Source organism: Gymnogyps californianus, chromosome 4 (assembly GCF_018139145.2).
Source record: "Gymnogyps californianus isolate 813 chromosome 4, ASM1813914v2, whole genome shotgun sequence".
Lineage (NCBI taxonomy): Eukaryota > Metazoa > Chordata > Aves > Accipitriformes > Cathartidae > Gymnogyps > Gymnogyps californianus.
The window spans coordinates 68,201,171-68,221,779 of NC_059474.1; the positions used below are offsets into that span (position 1 = coordinate 68,201,171).

At 41.3% G+C, this 20,609-nt stretch overlaps 1 protein-coding gene across 2 annotated transcripts in view; it reads right to left on the minus strand.

Annotated features, from left to right (window-relative positions):
- Positions 1-15,351, minus strand: part of ARHGAP10 (Rho GTPase activating protein 10) — a 154,512-nt gene extending 139,161 nt beyond the window's left edge. For both annotated transcript variants that reach the window (XM_050895609.1, XM_050895608.1), the window contains exon 1: positions 15,142-15,351. In XM_050895609.1, the coding sequence (XP_050751566.1) occupies positions 15,142-15,295 (154 nt within the window). In that variant the 5' untranslated portion in view covers positions 15,296-15,351. The remainder of the gene's footprint in view (positions 1-15,141) is intronic.
- Between the last annotated feature and the right edge of the window lie 5,258 nt (positions 15,352-20,609).

A 20,609-nucleotide genomic window follows, 5' to 3' on the forward strand; every position in this document is an offset into this window, starting at 1 on the left:
CAGCCAGCAGGAATACTTATTGCTGGGTTCAGCGAGGGTTTGCCAAATGATGAGAGATGTTAGCTTCGGCAGGGAAAATTTCCTTTCTTGGCTTGTATCTGCTAAAGGCTGCAGTCACCAAATTAGGACTAAGGATGGGTCCAGAAGGAACAATTTAGGGCTAAATTTAGGACTGGTCTCAGTAGTAACCGTCTGTTAGGACAGAGACTAAGTTGGTAGGGTCACTGAGATAGGAAAAGGAAAAAAGTGAGCCAAAACTGGCAGTGAGCTTGGAAGGGTGCAGCTGGCTATGCCTGCATCTGAGGCAGACTGAAGCAAGTAGGAGCAGAGAGGCAGGACTAAGTCAGGGGACCACCACCAGCAGCAGGGTTAGCATGTGCACAGGGTGCGACAGCCACCTGCGCCTTCGGCCGGGAAGGACTGCTAGGCACAAGGCAAGGTTTGGATAAACCAGAGCCACTGTACTACAACTAGTACAGCATCTGTAGATTATTGCCTGACTAGATGTAGTTCTGGAATTGACTGCTGGATTTGGGGTACATTTCCAGCCAGCAGAAGCCCACACGTTCCCGATTCTAACAGGGCACCAAGGTAAGCACAGTCCCAGGTCCTTCATATTCCAGAAAGTAGAAAGAGTCAAACAGATGCAGTCACCACCTCGCTGGAACATTTAACATAATGGCGTGCTAAAACCGAGCATTTAAAATCCAACACATCATCTTCAAATCTGCAAGCACCTACACCAAAACAGTTCTGATCACTGCTTCAGGAATTGAACGGGTAGTCTGAAACTGTCGTACAATTCACAATACAATCCCAACATCTGCAAGCTGTCTTACAAAACAGAATATTCTAATGCACGGGTAATAAGGTTAAATGTCAGGGCCTCCTAATTACTAACTCCAATAAAGACTTGATGAGCAATCTTATCTAATCCCTTGGTGTCTCACTTCACTCATCTGTAAACAGAACTAGCAGCCCAACCTACTTCATGGGATGTTGAAAGGCTAGCATCTAAAATGCTTTACGCACTTTGGATTTTTTGTTTTTTAAGCGCTATATAGGTTAAGAGGTTTGTTTGTTTATTTTTCAGATTAATCTCGTATTTATGCATTTTACAGTGTACATACTTTACATGACAGGAAAAAACAATGCTACAAACAGAACACTGGAAAACATTACCAAGAATTTAAAATAGGTTGTGACTTGGCTGATCATAAGTAACCAAACTCACCTTTAATCTTCCTGATGACATTTCCTGCACATAGCTCCTTCTACTGGGTTTTTCTAGCAGCAGCCCTAAACAAGGAACTTCTTGCTATCAAGAATCCCTACCACATCAAGCCGTTCACTGCATGATTATAGGGCAAAGCAGGAATTCAAGTAGAAGGGAAATTACTTAATTATTTCATATCACTAACAGTATGCAGAAGGATTAGTCATTGCCAGACAGACATGCTTCATTTTACTTAGACACAGAGCAACAACTCTCAATTCTCCCCATCGCATTCATTACCCACTTACAATGGTAACTATGTATCTTGTTGAAATCGAAACCATTCCAAAAAACAGACAAACATAATTATAACTTAAAACAAACAAAAATTAAACTGTTTACTGACACCAAGGAATTCTCAGTTCCCTGTACTGCACATACCACTAAAACGTTCCTGGGGGCTTTGATCCAGAAAGCATCAAAAGTCCATAAAGCATCAAAAGACAATTTGTGAAGTGACTGCCAGAAACCAAACTCAACAGGTTTAAGCAAACAAAAACCTCAGGGGAAAAGGAAAACAAATGCGTAAATTTACTCAATAATGTTCAATAAATGAAAGCTATCACAGCAATATTACAACTTTGTACAAAACAGTATGGATTTTTTTTTCCTGGAAAAGGTTAGAGAATCCTTCAACCGAAAAGGCTGAAGAAAACTGCACTGGAGAGAGCATTATAATGGGTCTCTCTCTGGAAGCAAAGCAACTGCGAATAAGCAAGTAACTTCAAATAACAAGCAAGCAAGAAAACCCACCATGCCCCTCCTCAGAAGAGAACTGACGTGCTGTCTTTCTCTGACATTACTAATTATTGACATCAATGTATTCCATCTGCTATTTTTTAGAGCTACAAAAGCCCTGGTTTTTCCCCCCTAATTGTCCTCCTGTGAGTAAAAATTCAACGGACATTGGCAACGCTGGAGGTTTTGTAAGGGAGGGATGCAACTAGGAGAGATGGCAGTTTACTCTGGGGAAAGAAAAGGAAGAAAAAAAGCCTAGGAACAACATTCCTATTGGTTTTGTCATGAATTTGCCAGCAGAGAATCCTCTCCTCTGTCACATCAGTGGCCTGTGGCAATGCCATCACCACACAGCATTCGTTCTGTTCTCGCTCTTTGAGTAAATTACTCCTACTCAATAAATTGCTACTAAGTAGGAAAGAGCAATGGCAGATGCATGGAAGCAAAGGAAAAAATATTTTAAAAATCTAAACCATACCTTTTCCAAAGCCTAGCAAGGGATTAGAGGTACATACTTCAGAGAGGACTTGATTCAGCCTTTATTCTGTCCTAGTAGCTCTATCCCAAACTCTCTTAGGAACCCTGAGCATGTCTCCATGCTAGCATGTGCTAAAACCCATGCTATTGGACCTTTCCCGCTCTTCCTTAATATTCAAACTAGAACATTCACATAAGTTTGCTCTATAAATTTTCACCAGAACAGGCAGCTAAAGACATCAGATGAGGTGAAGGAAGCAGCAATCTCTGGGAGGCTATGGCAAGAATCATCTAAAAAGTCACGCTACTAAGACCTCTCAGAAGGGAGATGGAGAGAGAAGAGACAGAAGCACAAACCACTGAGCTAACGTCAACTATTTTCCAAGCAAAATTCCCTCCCAGCATCCCCCCGTGCCTCTGCTTGTCACTCAGGAAATGCCACCCCAACCCACCCATCCAGGCACTCAGAATGAAACTCAGCAGCTGCTCATATCTCTCTCAGCTACTACACTAATAATAGTGTCTAGGAAGCAATGTTCCAATAAGGCCATTCAATAATGTCCTCATGAAATGTGAGATCAGCTCCTGACCACTATTAAAATATAGGACTTTTCCATATTTAAAAGAGAAACTGAAGGAGCGGGCCTCAGGAAAAGAATTTCTATGATGAAGAACGGCATCCTTACTCAAAAGATAACTCTCTTTACACTTAAAGACACAAATTCTCTTCACAAGGATTTACTTTCAAATCTGAGACATCAAAAGCATACAATCCCTTTTGTCTGCTCACAAGCCTTCAAGATCCTAAATGCAAGCAAATCATAGCTATTACAACAGGAACAGAAAACATATACAGAAAGTTTTATCTATAAAAGGACCGAAATTGAAACAAATGTTGACAGAATTGTTTGGGCTTTGTTTGATGCTTTTGCGGCATCAGAGGTTTTTCTTTCAGGAGGGGCTTTGCTTGTTTGTTTCTGTTACATGTTGCTTACAAACACTGTCAAGTTACATTTAGAGAAACTTTTCTCTGTACCGGGGGCGGGGGCTATCAGATTAATTGCTAATGTGGTCCAGTTGCTTGCTCCATCCAAAACAAGACTGCTGCTTTTCTTGATTGACACCTTAATTCCTAATTTTATTTTAAAATGCATCGATAGCAATAATACCAAACCAATTTTCAAGAAGGTATCAAAGCCATTTTCCTTGTAAACACTTCAAGAACTACAAACAAAAGGTACAATAAGGAAAAAAAAACTTCTCAATGAAGCAAGCTTTGCAATAACTTTACAAATCTGAAGTGGATTTCAGTATGTCCATGGAGCATTATAACAAGGTTAGCATACCTAAGTTTTTCTTCACATATGGATACTTTCTATAAAAAAGTGAATGATGATATGCTATAAACCCTAGAAAAGCCAAACTGCTGACTTAAATTTCCACTTGAATAATCTGCATGGCAAGGGCAGAACAGCTGCTTTCTGAGTTCACACTACCATGCCCTCCATACTGAGATGTCTAAAACATGACTGTAGGAGAATATGGCACATTCTCCTATCAGATTCTATATTAAGCTAATTTACTTGAAGAGAATAAAAAAGAAGTTTGTAACTACTGCTCATTTCAAATAATGACTACAGAAAAAAAAGAAGTGGGTGAGTCTCACATGATGCAGAAGGGACTGATACACAACACTTCTCTACAACATTTCAATATTTGTGAAATCTTTCTAGATAAATGTCCCCAAGTTTGAGGCAATAGCTTAAATAGCGACAGAAAGAAGAATATAAAAAGGTGAAGGGCTCGCTCAAAGCTGCTCCCAAAGTCACTTCTCTAGACAAAGCTTGCTCTTCTGTTCATACCATAAAGTTATCCATGTATATGAAAAGACAAAACATTTTTGGCTTTAAGGGAAGAAGATTGGGATGAAGACATGTCATTATTCCATTAATTTAATTCACTTGTTTGCTGCTTAATGTCTGGTCAGAACCATGCCAATAAAAATCTCTATCACTACATGTTCTTTTTTTTCATGTTATATTATGAAAGACTCAAATCAGTTACAAGAGGAGTAAGTAGCGATCTATACAGGCAAGATGTGGAGGGGAAATGTAAACTGTATTGTGCTTGCCTCCAGATAAAAATCTAGTCATATAAAAGATGAAAATTTCACCCAATTTCACTAACCTTGCAGACATGAACCATGTCCACTATAGAAAGATCCTCAGCACTGATAGCAATCTATAGCAGCGATTAAAAAACAAAGCCCTATACACAATACAAATTATGTTGCACTAAAATATAAGGTATTTTTGTAACTAAAAAAGAGGAATTCATACCTAAGACACATTCCAATTACAGACATATGAAAGTGGTTAATGGAGGCAGGAAGGGAAATAAAATTTCCAGGTAAGTGAACACAAAGAATCATTTCTGTTGAGTCTCAAAGCTACATTTTCAAAATAATATTTGCATCTAGGACAGTAGCTTGAAGGAATTCTACTTCTTAAATACACATATTAAAACTCATTTTCTGCTAGGTCAATCATCATGATTACTAGGCCAGATACAGACACAACCCTTCTCATGGGTCTTCCAAGCTGCCAGTCATTAGATCTCAACCCTCCAGGAGGGCATTTCCAGTCGTCAATTCCCTCAGAGCAGGTTACACTGCTTGAGCACTACCTAGAGATAACAGCCACCAGTTCTCAGGTGCTTGGGCTCTGCAACAGATGGATGAGTCTTTCCAAGACAGAGAACACATTTCAGCTCTTCTTAAACCATAGTATACTGTCTTACCTCCTTCAGTTTTGCTCTAGGCCCTCAGCAAAGTTCATCTGAACAGAGGACCAAGTTGCTACACGTGAGATTCAAGGGTGTCAGATAGACATTTCCTTAGTTCATGATATTAACTACATAAAAACTTGATCTGAATGTTTGGAGCTTAGCCCCATTCCTCCATAAAACATAGCAAAAGACTGCAGTAAGAGGAGAGAAACAGGTGCCAACAATAAATTTTCATGCTTGACTAGCTAGTTCCCTATCCCTTAAGGAGGGCAGCCTTCCCCCTCAGGTGCAACCCTACAGAACCCCACAGGAAGAGCAGTAATGGTGTTGGTAGACACACAGATGTGTTTTGTAAAAAAAAAAAAAAAAAAAAAAATTGGCCATGGGACAGAGGAGTATTTGCAGATTCTTCTTAACCTTAGATTCTTTTACTTCTAAAAGTAAAAGAAATAACAAAGGATGCAATACATCCAGGTAGTTTTATTTCTTTTAGCAAAGGTGCTGAATCTGCTGGAACAGGGGAACAGCTAGGCAAGAGGCACAACAGAAATTTGAAACTGTGCGTTTTGAAACGACTGAAAGCATAAAGGAAAATGAGGCACAATAAAAGTACAGTAATATTACCACAGAGCAAGAGTGTTTAAGAGCAGACTGGAAGAAACTCAGCTTTGTTCCAGAAAAGCTTGCAGGCTGAAGAGTTGAACGGACAAAAGCTTCAGAGAAACAGTCTTTCGGCTTGTAACTGAGCTTGTCAATTGGACCAGGCCTTTTTGACAGAGAGAGCATACAACCCGATATTTTAACAGGAAAAAAGTATTGACAATGTAAATTATACTGTTTTGTTCTCAGAGCACTGATGTGTTTCAAAGGCTGAAACTACACAGCATTCACAGTCTGTTAATACACACAAGCTACAAACTCAGCCCCATGATGGATTTCTAAGAACAGTGATCCACTGCCAAAATGATATTTCGAAAAGTTTTTCTCAAGTCTTCGGTAACCTGGCAGCATGCTCCCTCCACCTGTTTGCAAGACGGTGGGATTTGTTTTGAAGAAGCATTTTCTACACAATCATACTTTCATTTAAATCTGCTACAAGCTTCCTTATCAATTTTTTTTTTGTTCCATCATACCTACATTCAAATATTACTAATATTTTTCAAAGCATGTAGCTCTTTCTAATGACAGACAAAATCACAGATTAAGACAAACAAGCAAAAATAAGGTGCTCTCCCTCTGCCTGGGAAGAGAGCCCAATTTTTGAGATTTGATACATTACAGTCTAATTTTTCTTAAGGTTGAAACGCTGCAAGTGCAACACAAGCTTCAGACTCTTCACCATGAATTCATTCATCACTTCTAAGCCGCACGCATCAGCCTAATGGAGGAAATGGACAAATTTCAAAGCTAAAAAACACTCACCAGCAACAAAGTGGCTGAGAACCTACTCCTGGACACCACACACACTACATCCTCCTCCAAGGCCCAGGTCTGATACACAGTCCTGCTCAGTTTCATCCTGGATACTCAATTTTCCTTGCCAAATTAAATAAAGCATTTTTTTTTTCCTCTTCAAGGACATGCAGTCCCGACCAGCCAGGTGTATATACAAAAGCTGGAGAGAACTAGGGAAGCTGTAACAACCAGATCTACTGAGAGGCAAAGCCTTCTCTCTGACCTAGCTAAAGAGCTGATAACCCCCACCTGCCCAGCCCTCTCAACTAAAAAGGCAACAACAGGACGTTTATTCAAAGTTGTGGGTAGTAGTAAAATCACAATCTGTTTAATAACACTGTGATTTTCCATCTCTGTAGATAATTTTTCCCTCCCACTGCTCCTTTCCCACAGAGGATAACCCCAGCATGAATGATTTACAGGAACTTCTGATTTGGCCTTGGCCTGCAATGGCCACATTGCTTCTGAGGGCCTGGATGTTTTCTCTCTATTTTTATCCTGAAAGACGAGCAAACACACAGGAGGGAAAAGAACAACAAGGGGAGGAAACAAAAACAGAGCAGAAGGAGTAAAAGGCATTCACAAAGAATAGGGTGGCCACAAGAAGCTCTGTCCATAGGTGCAAGCAGGTATGGAAAAACGACAGCATGACATTCAGGTTGTCTGCCGAAAATTGCCAAAAACGTCTGTTTAGAAAAAGAATTAGAGGATAGCATAAAGCCAGCCATAGACTTCCCTTTCCAGTATCTTCTTTCCCAGTGAGATACCTAAAAATGCACTTTGGATAGCAGGCATACATCTATCACAGATGTATAACATGAGGCGTTTTAAATTGCAGCCACTGTAGCTGCCCTCTCTTCTATCAAAGTTACACCCAGAGGGCACAACCTCCACAGGAGCTGCTTGGATGGAGCACATGTGCCTACCTCAACTAATTGCAAAATGTGATGGCTTAGTTTAAACTTGGCAAAGAAGATGGGTTTGACTTAGCAACAAGACAGATTTTGGTTGCTGATTAAAACTGACAACTACAGTGGGTGGCAGCAACCACCAGCAGATAGAGATGTTAAATTCCCTGAACAGTAGTTTCTTAAACTATTCTGCCAATATGTGCCCAAGCTCATTTGATCATATATTTAACATTCACTAGATATTCCAGGAAAGCATTCAACTGCTCAAAGTGTCTAAATCTGCCACCTCAAAAACATGAAGACTTTTAAAAGATGATCAAAACACTGAGCATGTCGTAATATCTCAAGAACGACTGTCATAGAACAACAGCAAATCTGGTCTGGAAACTCAGAAAAGTGGCATTAGACCCAAAAGGAAACCCCATCAAACATAAGCAAGTCATAAAAATTATCTCAAAAAGCCACAACCCACCCTATCAAAACATTAGGCATATTGCCAAGATTCACACACTGTGGACTATCTCCCTCAAACAGCCAAGCCTCTGTTTTTTAAGTTAACATGTTAAGTGCTGCAGTAGTGACTGAAGTTGGTATTATAAAACAAAAGCACTAAAGTCAATGTAAACTATATTCATTAATTATGTAATGTTAAAAAACAGCCGAGGAGGAGGAGAGAAGTACTGGGATGCAGCTCTTCTGTGCCGTTCCAAAACATGTTTCCAGGCACTCCCTGTCCAAAGCGAGGGCAGAGCACCTGGCCTGTACACTACTCCCCTTGCTGTACATCAGGAAAAAAAACCATAACACTCTGGAGCAGGTCGTCTCCCCTCCTTGCCTCCTTAGAAAAAAACCTATACCGATCAGAAAGAGACATTCTGCCTCACTAAAGACTATGAAGTTGATTTTAGACTGACTTGAGAACTGATACCCGTGTCATAAACTCTGCTTGTTAAAATTTGCAACATTTTTGCAATACAGAGCTGGCAAGCATAGGATAATTTTAGGAACAGCATACACCTGCAGCCTTAGCAGTCGGTCTGTTTTTCTTTATTTAATTGCAAGCAGGTGTTTGCACTTTACAGGCTGTAGGGCAAATCCATCCTTTTTTCCAACTCCTTAAGATGGATTCAGATTCCATAAAATTCAATATTAGGTTTCTAAAAGGCTTGTCATTAAAAAAGAAGAATATCAGGGGAAAAAACCTTCCAGCATAATCTACCAGACAACTTCTCTAAAAATTACAAACCACTCTACTTATTTCTATTGTTTTTGTCCTGAAGACTGACAATGACACTAATCACTGACATCCTCTTTAATGACCGCTTACATAGTTTATCTAAGCTGAAAAATTACATATTTCCCCCAAACAATTAAAAGACAGAATCACTTCAACAACAGCCTGTCACATCTCTTATCACTGAGAAAATCCATTTAAATTCATGAAAATTCATATTTTCTGAAATCACATCGTCTAGTTCACTAGCACAATGCTCTACTTTTAATACAGAAAAAAAATGAACAGTGGAACATCTACAGGACAAAGAAGGTAATGGAGCTAGTTAGTAATCCAAGCTGAAAAGACATGATTCAAGATGACAAACTGGCATCCTCTACAGAATGAGCTTGACACTTTTTATAGCTACTGACACAGTAATGAATGCTTTACTTTGGGTGGAGCTACACGCAATGTTCTGCAGAGTATTTTCTTAAAAGAAAGCACTTCCCTGATCCTTATACAGAAGCAACTTTATCTACAAGCAGAAAAAAAGGTACTGTCTTAGTTAATTAGGCCCTAGCTGTGGCAATTATCTTGAAGGGAAGGGAAAAGCAACATTCTATTATGTTTTTATAAGCAGTTCTTTCTTAAGCAAAAGCTGTATCAGATGGGCCCCAAAGCACCTGTTTGCCTTAGTTTTCTAATGTTTCCATTATTGAACTGAATTCCACTAGAAAGTTTTTTTTTTTTAAAGGTATATACTGCTCAGTAGCCTTTATGATACAGGATCTAACACTGCCCTAGCAGAGTATATTTCAAATTTAAATCTCAGAGTGTTCACTTAGAGCATTTATTTGCTTACTGTTATCACACCTAAAGCATGCCTTATAACAGAAATAAAGCTCATTTTTGAGGTAGTAATTGAAAACTAAAATGGCTTTCTAAAATGCTAAATGTGAAGATTTATTAATCCACAGCTCTCACTGAATTCAAGGTGAATTAATGAAAGATAGAGTCCTAACTAATCACTGCTGATTTAGGAAACTTTGCACACGAGTTCAACTGAGGCCCTCTCGCAGTATGCCCTGCTCCCCTCCCTTGTTAAGTAAGAATGACATTAGTTTTTACTTGGTCTTTGGGTTCTTTCTAAATCTTTAGTGAATGTCCATTTCTTTTCTAAAAGTTATTAATGAGTCCTATATTAACAGTTTTACCTTACTACTTTGACACATACTGGAGTGCCAGTAGAACAACATTTTTGCTGCAGAAAATTCCTAAGACTTTGAGAGCTGGCACACATTATACATTCAGCTAAGTGGTTTCATAAGTGCAGATTATACTAAGAAAAGCTTTAAAAAATGGACAATTAGTGCTTAAGAAAAAAAAGCACCGTGGCTCAAGTGATCTGAGTGGCTTTTATACTGTGTTATTATGTGGATTACAACGGCCTTTACGGTTACATAATATCATCCACACCAGGTCAGACCAAAAGCCTACTACCTAGACCAGTATCTGAGAGGTCAACCACCAGCACCACACACTAAGAGAACTGGCCAAGAAAAAGAATAAGGGTTTGGCCAACTCAGACATCAGACTGGGTCTTGGGTTTGGATTAGGTTCTTCAGTTGACTTCGTTAAAAGAAAGACTCAGCCTATTCTACTAGGTCAGAGACAGGATTGGGAACGGCCTTATTCCCTTTGCCGAGAAGATTTCCTGTCTGCTTAACTTCTTGATGGCAAACTTGTAAATGACCAGTGATTAATAACACCTCAGAGGGAAGGAAAGAGAATTCACTATTTTTTTTCTCACGAATGCAGAAATACTCCCTGGAGTAAACCAGCATTCTTCAATAACAATTATCAGTAACTCTTCATATTCCAACAAACTCTTTCTACAGATAAAAGAAATCTGGTTCTTGTTTTGTATTCTGTCCGGAAGAATGCAAGGAATAACTCTTCTGTGAAAAACATAAAACAAAAATAGCAATAAAAAAATAGTCACCAGAAGCCTGAGCACACTGAGCTGCCTGCAGAGACCAGCACTGGGTAGCAAGGATGTCTGTTTTCCTCCTCTGCTGCACCAAATACAACGGCCAAGACCTCACAGAACTGAGCTCACAACCCAAAACCTCAGGGTACAGGAGGAATTATCCTGCTCTCAGCCGAAACAGAGACAGCAACGTAATGAGGGACAGGCCTACCCCAGTGAAAACTGCACAATGGGGCCGCTGGGTAGCAAGTTTCTCAGGGTGCAAGTGGAGGAAAGTGGCTGCTCTGCATTCTAGCACAAGTGATAAGAGTATTTGCATACTGTGGTGCCCACGTGGCAGTAGATGGTCCTGGCTTGATGAAAGGCTTTATGACGCATTTTATCTGAGAGGCCCATGTGGGGCACCCTTCCCTATCAAACTTTGTCTAGGCTTCCCTTAGATGGGCACTGCATACAGACCACCCCTTGAAAGCCTCCTACGGAACTCAACTTTCCTGTTTTCCTGGCTTCTCCATCTTCTGTCTTCATCAGCCCGTTACAAAGTCACTGCAGTTGACCCAAACTGAATGCTGCTCTGATCTGAGCCTAAATCCAAGAATGGGGAGGTTCTGCTTTCACACACGTGGAATAGCTGTGAGCACGCACTCACAAGTATCCTTTGCAAACGCCCCATGAGACGCCCAGGGCCAAAACCTACACTCACGCTGACTCTTCCTACTCTACCCTGAGGTCTCATAAAAAGTGGTAGCTCCTGTCTTAAGTTTAGGGAAAAGTCTTGCCTCCAAAAAAATATCTTCAAAAACCCCAAACAAATCTCACTCTCATTTCAAGAGACCAAGAGTTTGACCAACATAGGGAGAGAATTCGGAAGCAAGTACGTAGTATTTATCCAGTGTATTCTTTAGCTTCCAACAATTTGCATCTCAGAAATGTTAAGAGCTCAGAACTAAACCTCTCAAGTTCCTTTCATGTTTCTGAATAAGGATTCTCCGATCAGGCACCTTTAAATTCAGTTTCTCTCAACAGAAGAACAACTAACTCCATCCAGAAGTTATTTATAAACTATTTTGATCCTCACTTGTTTAACTGAACTGGAATCCCCTGAGAAATACTCCATTTCTATTTTAAAAGGCTTATGTGTATACTGCTTGTATTTACCGATCACTAACAGTGGAAATAAATTGTCTTTTGTACTCCTTTTAAACATATTTAATCGTCATAAGAGAAGGAAGAGCCACCTATTGTTTATTCATTCTTCCAATATTTAGCTTGAACTAGACAACTCAGTGATTCAAACCATTACGCAGGAAACGAGACAGCTTTGAGTCAGTCTTGTTTATCTTTCTATCAGATTCTTGAAACAACTGAAACTTAAAGGGTAAAGATACACTTGAAGTATGCTTCATACTGGAAACTCAACAATTTAAGAATGCAAAAGGTCCTCCTTTTTTATAGTCTTTTTTTTTTTAAGCAGCATAGTCCTGTACTAATACAAAATCAATTCTTCTGAGTTTTAGGTGGAAAATACACTCCCATACAACTGAGGACACAAATGGAAAGGAGAGAAAGAGAGGATCCACATCATGTTACTGGTTTGTCCTGCAAGACACTGACGACTCCCATGATTAGAGGGAGTGGTAGCAGTATCTGCTTCCCACCTCTCAAGATGTAACCCAGTGCAGGCAGCATCAAAGTCATTTACAAGGCTGTCTGTCAAGCAGGAAGTGGGAACTATTCAATCATATCAGTTATTCACACCTAAAGAATCCTCACAACATTTCTTGTAAGTTGCAGCATTACAAGTGAAATAAGGAAAGCACTAAGGGAGGGAAATGCAGGCGCTCTCTATTGCATTCACTTCATTTCCCACAACTTTAAGAACAATAGCGTGCCCACTACATTTAATATTTTATAGCCCATTCAGAAAAGCTTATTATGCTCACATATCAATTAAAACAGATGTAAATTTTGTAATTTACCTGGTTCTAGAAACAGAGAAATACTTTAGCTATCATTAAGATGACATTTTTTGTTCAAAATACTAAAACAATTTTCCAAAAATTATAATCAACTGTTGTCTAAGAGGCAGTCATCTAAGCTCTCAAAAGGCCCTGCTTTATTATCACATTCTCTAGATTGTGGCAAGCCACTCTTTGCGCAGAAAATGCAGTTTTGTCAGAGGTGAATAGCTAGCTCTGTGTCTAGACCACTTCTTGAGCTTGGTTTTTGGAACAGACATTAATCCCATTTGGCTTCCTAACACCGAATGAATCAGGTTCCTCAAAGAATTTAGATGCCAATGTTTTCTTCTGAAAACACAAGGAGAACCAGTACCCTAACCACTGGAGTTTTAATGGGTTTTAACTCCTCCTTGTGTTTCCTCCGGTTCAATTTGTCTTTTAGTATCTGTTGAACAGTGGCACTGCTTCATCAGCGGCACAGGAAGACGACTCAGCTTCAAACCTGTCATGCAGGGCACTCTGAAGGGGAGAGACAACTGCAGAAACCTGAAATGTGTAAGGAAGGATCTAACCTCTGTTTCCACTTCTCAAACAAGTATGCTGAAGCACAGACGTTTGTTAAAATATGGTACAGCCCCTAAACTCAAGAAGAAAATTTCTGACTGTCATCTCAGAAAGGAAGGAATTGCTTAGACCTGAAGACCAGGCAGGATCTCAGATAGCTTCTCTAAATATTTCTCATGGGCTAGCCCTAAGTATTTCATCAAGCACTCTCTAGGCCAGGTGGCTCTGCTTGGCACATTGACTCCCTTGGCTCCCACCACACACAGCTAAGCGCGCCGAGCGCTGCACACCAAGCCAAAGTTAACAGCACAGGATTCTGCTGTGGATAGGAGGCTCATACAAGTTAGGGCTTTCCTCATCACCATCAGCTCCACACTTTCAAATTAAGTTCTGTATATGTAACCGTACATGAGAAACTGAGGGTTTGGGGCAGTTGCCAAAATACTATCTAGATGCTTGAGGAAGAGAAGTGAATGGAATGCATTCCCTCTATCGTTCTTATCCAAGTTTAGGGACACTTTTTTACTTCGCACTCCAAGTTAAGATGATTTATACTGACACTTCAAGTCACAGATTTCAAATAATCCTCACGGAACACTATTTACAATAACTGAATATTAACTGGCCAAAGAATAAGAGTTACAAACAGGTGAAATTTGATATGGCATTTTCTACCTTTTTTTACCCAGGCAAAACATCAGACACAAAAACCAGGAAAGAATGTTTCTTTATTTGCACAAAATTAATTATCTCAGTTTTTAAAACCCTCACCATATACAGGCAACTGCACTGCTAAAACCATTGGCCAAATCCCTCTCAGTTTACTTTCAGCGAAATATCTTGAAAGCCTGGTTCCCTGCCTTCAGAAGTTTTCCATGATACCAAAGATGCAGTACACTTTTGAGAACACAGTGCCAGAGTGCTGCATTAGTATTTCAGTTGAATAATTGATATAGTCCGTCATCCTACTAGATATTTATGGGACTACACTACTGTATCTTAAGTTAAATGTAAGAAATATTACTACAATACTACATTAAGAATATGCGTTAACATGGTCATTCAAGGAAAATAACGATTCCCACAAAAACCACAGCATAGCAAACCATATATATATAAAAAATATATATATTCAACGAGTAAAATGCAAAGTTAAAAGACACCGTCACGTTTTACAAGGCTAAAAACATAGAACTGGTAACTAGTGCTGTCACCACAGAACCGTAAGTCTGGTAATTCCTGAACATACTTAAAATTTTGACAAAGGTGTATTTTCAGCAGCCTCTTCACGGACTACAAATGCATATACACATACATCGTTATGTTGAGATACGCAATTCACAGACGCTCAGCTTGCAACGCACCGGTAAAACTTGAAAACGAGTCCTCTCAGCGGATTTAACATCGTAGCTCACTTCGGACTCGGCACGGCCAAACACATAAGCCAGGCCCGGCCAAGAGACCGGGCAGATGCAACCGGCGCTACAAGAAGCGGAGTTACCCGGCGCTGCTACCGCCGCTATCCCTTATTCCCCTCTCCACGGCGAAGGGCTGGAGAGGACCTACGTCCCCTAAGTGGCTGGTGGGGGACCCAAGGGAGAGGCTGGAGAAAGCCAGTGCAAAACTCACTGCAACAAAAGCAAGTGCCGCCGGCTCAAAGGCGAAACCTCTCGGCGTCGGGCGAGCGGCTGCAAGCGCCGGGCCCCGAGCCGCCGGGAGCCGCCCCCGCAGCGACCCGGCGTCTCCCCCTGCACCCCTCCACTCACTTTTGGTCGCGGCGATCAGGTTTTTCCCGTCCTTGAGCAACTCCTTGATAAACTTATTGGTCTTCTCCAGCTCGGCCTCGTGGGCTCGCACCCGCTCCCTGAACCAGGGGCTGTCCAGGTAGCAGTCGCTGAACTCCAAAGGCTGCAGCCCCATGGCTGCCGCTGCGCCGGGGCTCGCCTCCCCGCGAACCTCTCCCGGCTACACCACAGCAGCAGCGACCTCCTCGGCAGTCGAGGCTCAGCGGGCGCCGCCGCGGCGGTAAGCGGGAGCCGCAGCCACAAAGAGCAGCGGCGGCGGCGGCGGCGGCGGCTCCCCCCGCGCAGGGCTAGGCGCGGGCACAGGCGAGGCGAGCGGAGCGGAGCCGCCCTCCACGCTGCGAGGGGCGGCGCGGCCCAGCTCGGCGCGGCCCGGGGGCGCCCCCCTGCCGGCAGCCCCGCCGCCACCGCCGGGCCACGCCCTAGCCGAGCGGGGCGGCCTGCCGCGCCGGGGCCCGCCTCCCGCCCCGCGGCGGCGGTTACACAAGGCCGGGCGCAGGGGGCACGGCTGGGCTCGTAGTCCGCGGGAGGGCCGCCCGCTCGGCCGTCCCCGTGTGGCGGACACCGGCGGGTCCCCCGGGCGAAGTCCCGCTTGCTCGAGGGGGCCCGGCAGGGCCTGGGCGGGAGAGCCCGCACCGCAAATGCAGCGGCTTGTCGCAGCAGGCCGCGGGTTGCCTGTCCCCGTCTGGCAGGGTGGGGAGGCTGCCGGGTTTGAGCTGCCGCGGGTGGGTGATTCACCTCGCGGAAACGTCCGTGGGCTTTAGGAAGGGGCAGAGCAGGCTCTCAGTGGAAGGAAGCATAGAGCAGCACACCGGCTGCTGCACCCACAATCAGTCGTGGTGTCGGTGTCTGCTTTGTGGTGGTGGTCTGCCCGCAGAGCAGGCTGGCATTGCTCGCCTGTCCCTGTCCTGCTCGTGTGTCCGGCCATGAAATACTGAGTAGAGACAGCCTCACCTTTATGTCTTCATTTAATAACCTAATACAAACAGTTCTCATGAACAAGTACTGCAGCAAGAGCAAGACCTTGAGAAGACCGCTCAATGCTGAATTGTTTTGGTTAAGAATGTTAGGAAACTCCTGAAGAAAACAGAAAAGGCTTATAATTATACTTGTATTTATAATACAGCTATAATTTCATGGGTTTAATGGTTTAACAGTAGTGCAATTCATAGTGATTTGGTGGGACTTTTTTAGATGATTGGCGGTATAGATTTTAGTCATGAATGTATGTCTGGATGTCTTCTTTGGGAGTAACTTCAATCTATTTCATTTTCTGTATTTTGGCAAATTCAGTGTTAATTCCAGCTCTTTTTGAAGCAATGAGCTTTGGTATTAATTTAAATGTATTACTGTTGGGCCCACAGTTAAGCCTAGTTTGCATTGGCCAGAGAAACAAGATAGAGCTGCCTTTTTTGGATATAACCTACATTTTCAAGACTTGCACTAAAAAAAAAAAAAGCTACCTTTCTTTTAAAAAGTTGCACCTAAGATTTCTGTAAATGACTGAGATGAAGATAGCTGGCAGTGTTACTATCAGCCTTCCTCTGTATGACCCCAGGCACTGACCTGCAGAAGTCATGTATGGAAATAGGTGGGCACTTCAGGAATCTCATTTAAAATTACTCCTGTTTGTAGAATCAGTGTATCAGGTAGGATTCAATTTTGCAAACACTTAAGCTTTTTAATAACTATCCACTTGAGAGTGTGCTTCAGAAACCAGACTGAGGGTGTGTGTTACCCACCTGACAGCGGTCACTGAACTCAAGTGAGTAAGCACAGAATTTCATGATCAAAGGCAAAGATAATATCCTCATGGTTCATGTAGATGAGGAAAATAAGAAAACACAGTTGTGTAAAGAAAGGGGGGGGAGAGGGGGCTTGGCATGGAGGCTGATGAGTAATCATAGTTCCGGAAAGAGAGTGTGGCCTCTCCAAATCAGCTGCTACTTAAAAGTGCGGATGGTTTGTCTGAAATCACAGCAGGCCAGGAGGTGCTATTGAGAGCAGACCCTGAACATTCAGCCTTTCAGCCAAGTGTCCCACCTGCTAGATCACATTGTCTGCTGTGATATTTATTTTGTAATATTATTTAACTGACAAGTTACTATGCTACTCAAAACTCCATTTAAAAAGAATTTAAAAAAAAAACCTTAAAGAAATAACAAAAAATCCTTACCTCTGTTTAGATTACTAGAGCAGCATCTCAAAAGTAAGTATGCCTTCATTAATAGTTTGTTTACTTCGTCCTGTAGTTGTCTTCAGGATTAAAATTAGAATAATATTTTTCATGCTTGTTTATAGTTACTGTAATTTCCCTATTACAATTCCACTGAAGTGTTGTAAAGTAATTGGGTTGCATGCATTGTGTGGAGTTGCTTGCATTCAAATTTAAAAAAAAAAAAAAAAGGAAGAAAAAAATTTGAATGTTTAGCTTAGCCCTGAGTTTTTTAGCTGGCAAAAAACCACTAGGTCTAAAATTTAGATTTGTCCTACCATGACAGGCCCATTAGGGGAAATTGGTCCACCTACCTCAATCATGTGAAGTAAAAATGTATTCCATTCTAGTTGCAGCTAAAAGGAGCAGTGGTAGTCCCAACAGAAATGCATACATACACATAACACATTTTTCCCAGAATAAAAAGAGTTAACTTGTATTTACATAATAAAGCAAGAAAGCAAATTCACTATTATGTTGATATTCTACACTGTTTAGCCAGTATTGGTATCCAGACAACATACTGGATTCCTGCCACCGAAATTATTAAATATATCTTTTCCTAAACCTGACCCACCAGTTCAAAACATTGTCAGACCTTGAAATGGAAAGTTGTGATTTAAAAAAAAAAAAAAAAAGAGATGGAAGACTGAGGAAAAATAATAACCCATTAATTTAAATGGACAAAAATTACCTATCTAATAAGCAATAAAAAGGAGTTGTGCTTTCTTCACTAATTAAGGCTAGAAGTGTTTTTATATCAGCAGTTTAGAAAATTCTTCTCTTTTCTGCCATTCCCTACTTAAGGTCATGAAATTTTACAGCCTTCTTGTAGCCTCTTTTAAGAGACTATGACATAGATTGCCTATGTGAAGCTCTGGCAACATCCTGTCCATAGATCGTGTATTTATCTTTGCTTTGGTTAGTTTCCCTCGACATTCATGGCAAGCATGGTTTCAGGAAATAACCTCTTCAAGCCATTTTATGCAATACGCATACACCAGCATAGCGTATGTTTTGTTCCATCTTACCTTCCTTAGGCTCTTGTCTGATCACTTCAACATCCTGATTTTCATGAAAGACAGTGTTCTGATCTGCGGCTGATTGTGTCTCCAGTCTGTATGTTATGGAGAGATGGGTTAGAAATTAGTGAATTTAACTCTTAGTTTTACTGACATTTTATTACAGAGCATTGATAGCGGCTCCCACCATTTGCAACACGCAGCTGTGTTGAGTTGTTGAAAACATCATTAGCAGCAGCATCCTTCCAAGGTATTGTAGTTTCTTCTCTTGTCTAAGCACTTTTACCTCCGTTAGGAGGAAAGTCCTGTCACGGGTTTATAGAAGGTTGATAGAGTTTCCTTCTAACTCCCATCTTGCTCATGACTGTGTCATCACTGTTGGATGGGAGATGTTAGGGGCCTTATGTGTATGTGAGGTACCACTAGGCTGCATGCTCCCTCTGCTCTCATCCATCAAGAGTGCAAATAGAAATAGACTGATCTCTGACCACCCATGATGCAGACCAACATTGTTTATTCTACTGTCAACCAATTTGATGACTATTATGGCAATCATGTATATATCTGATAAGATGGGCATTCCTTTCTGGCACTCCTTTAAAGCACAAGCTTTATCCAACAAATTATTTTAAGTATGCAGCTGTATGCTTTTTCAGTGTTGCAAACATTATATTCTGTGGCCTTTCTTTTTTCTGAAGTGTTCCATTAAAAAGTTGTGAGTATGAGATTAACAAATATCCTCTCCAGCCTTTGAACTGAACTGACTCTTGCGAATTGCAAGGATTTTACACTGAGACTTTTTAGTAATCTTCTCCCACAAATGGGTCAAATTAGCACACAGTACTACTTAATTTATGCTTACAAATAGGCATTTATGCTATCCATCTGGCATTTGCTCTGACTTAAAAAAAAATACAGCTGAACAAGTTTGGAGAATCATGGAGCTACAGATATACTGGCTCATGACAGTATTTGGTACAGTCCAGCTCCTGTGACACCTCACTGTCCACAGGTGATAATTGCCTGTACTTTTTCTCTATCTGCCCCCCCCCGCCCCATCCCACAGGTGCTAATATTTCATTTTCCCCATACTATCATCCTCTAGCTGGGAAGCATAATTAAGCTAAAATCAGAGAAACTTGTTCCCCATCTGTAAGTAATTTAAAGTTTGTAGCTTTTCTTTCAAAACTGAAGGAAGGCTTGGGTGCTTGTTGATAACAGTTGATTTAATAAGATACTACATCCTCCTTTAGAGCTCAGTGCACATATAAAATATTTAATACTTTCTGACACTAATATTTGCACATCCTCATGGACTTCATCCAGCCCAAGTGCTTTACCAGTTCTTATTTTATGTTTTTGTAGCATGTCTTTCCTCTATCAGAAGCTGATTATGGTGTCATTCAGGTTGCCTGTTCTCAATTTTTTCCTTTGGGTCACTTCTCTCAAAACGTTTGTAGACTTCCCCCCTTTTATATATTATAGAGTAGTAATTAAGTTTGCCATGGATTACAGTTTAGTTGCCACTGTGTTTCATTTAGACTCATGTTTCCCCTCCATATGTGCTATTTTCATCTTGTTCAAAATGTTGGCCATTTTTAAGTGGTATTCATTTGTTTCTCAAAAGTGAAGGCATGTACAATATCCACAGCTCTAAAGGCCTGGAAGAGCTGCATTCATGCTTTAGAGAAGGAAAGTAAAGATGAACAGCTTCGAAACATTTCATAATTAGTAAACAATGCCATGGCCTGTTCTTGTCCCAGAAGTAGGACAAGACCAAATTAACTCTGCCTTCTTCAGAAAAGATCTGCACTCCAGGGCCCTGCATGTGGTTGTTCCCTGCAGCAGGCAGCCTGCCAGGCTCCACAGAGAAAGAAGGTAGAGTGGTGTCATAGGCATGGGAGGGAGCAAGATAAGGGACTGGAGATGTGGAGCAAACCTCTGAATTTTGCTCCTTGCAATCTCTGTTGCTGCAGAGCAGAGTTGTTAGTCAAAGGCCCAAGACAACTAGGACTTCTTTATGACTTAAAACTAGGTGGTGTGAATGTTGTCTTCAACTGTTATTCTTGGGACTTACCAACAGTGGAATTAAAGTTTAGGAACACCATAACTCCAGGGCAGTCATAGGCAGTGCCTGCACAGCACGCAGTTCTTAGACATCTGGTAAACATTTAAGGTGGTAGTTCTTAATCTGT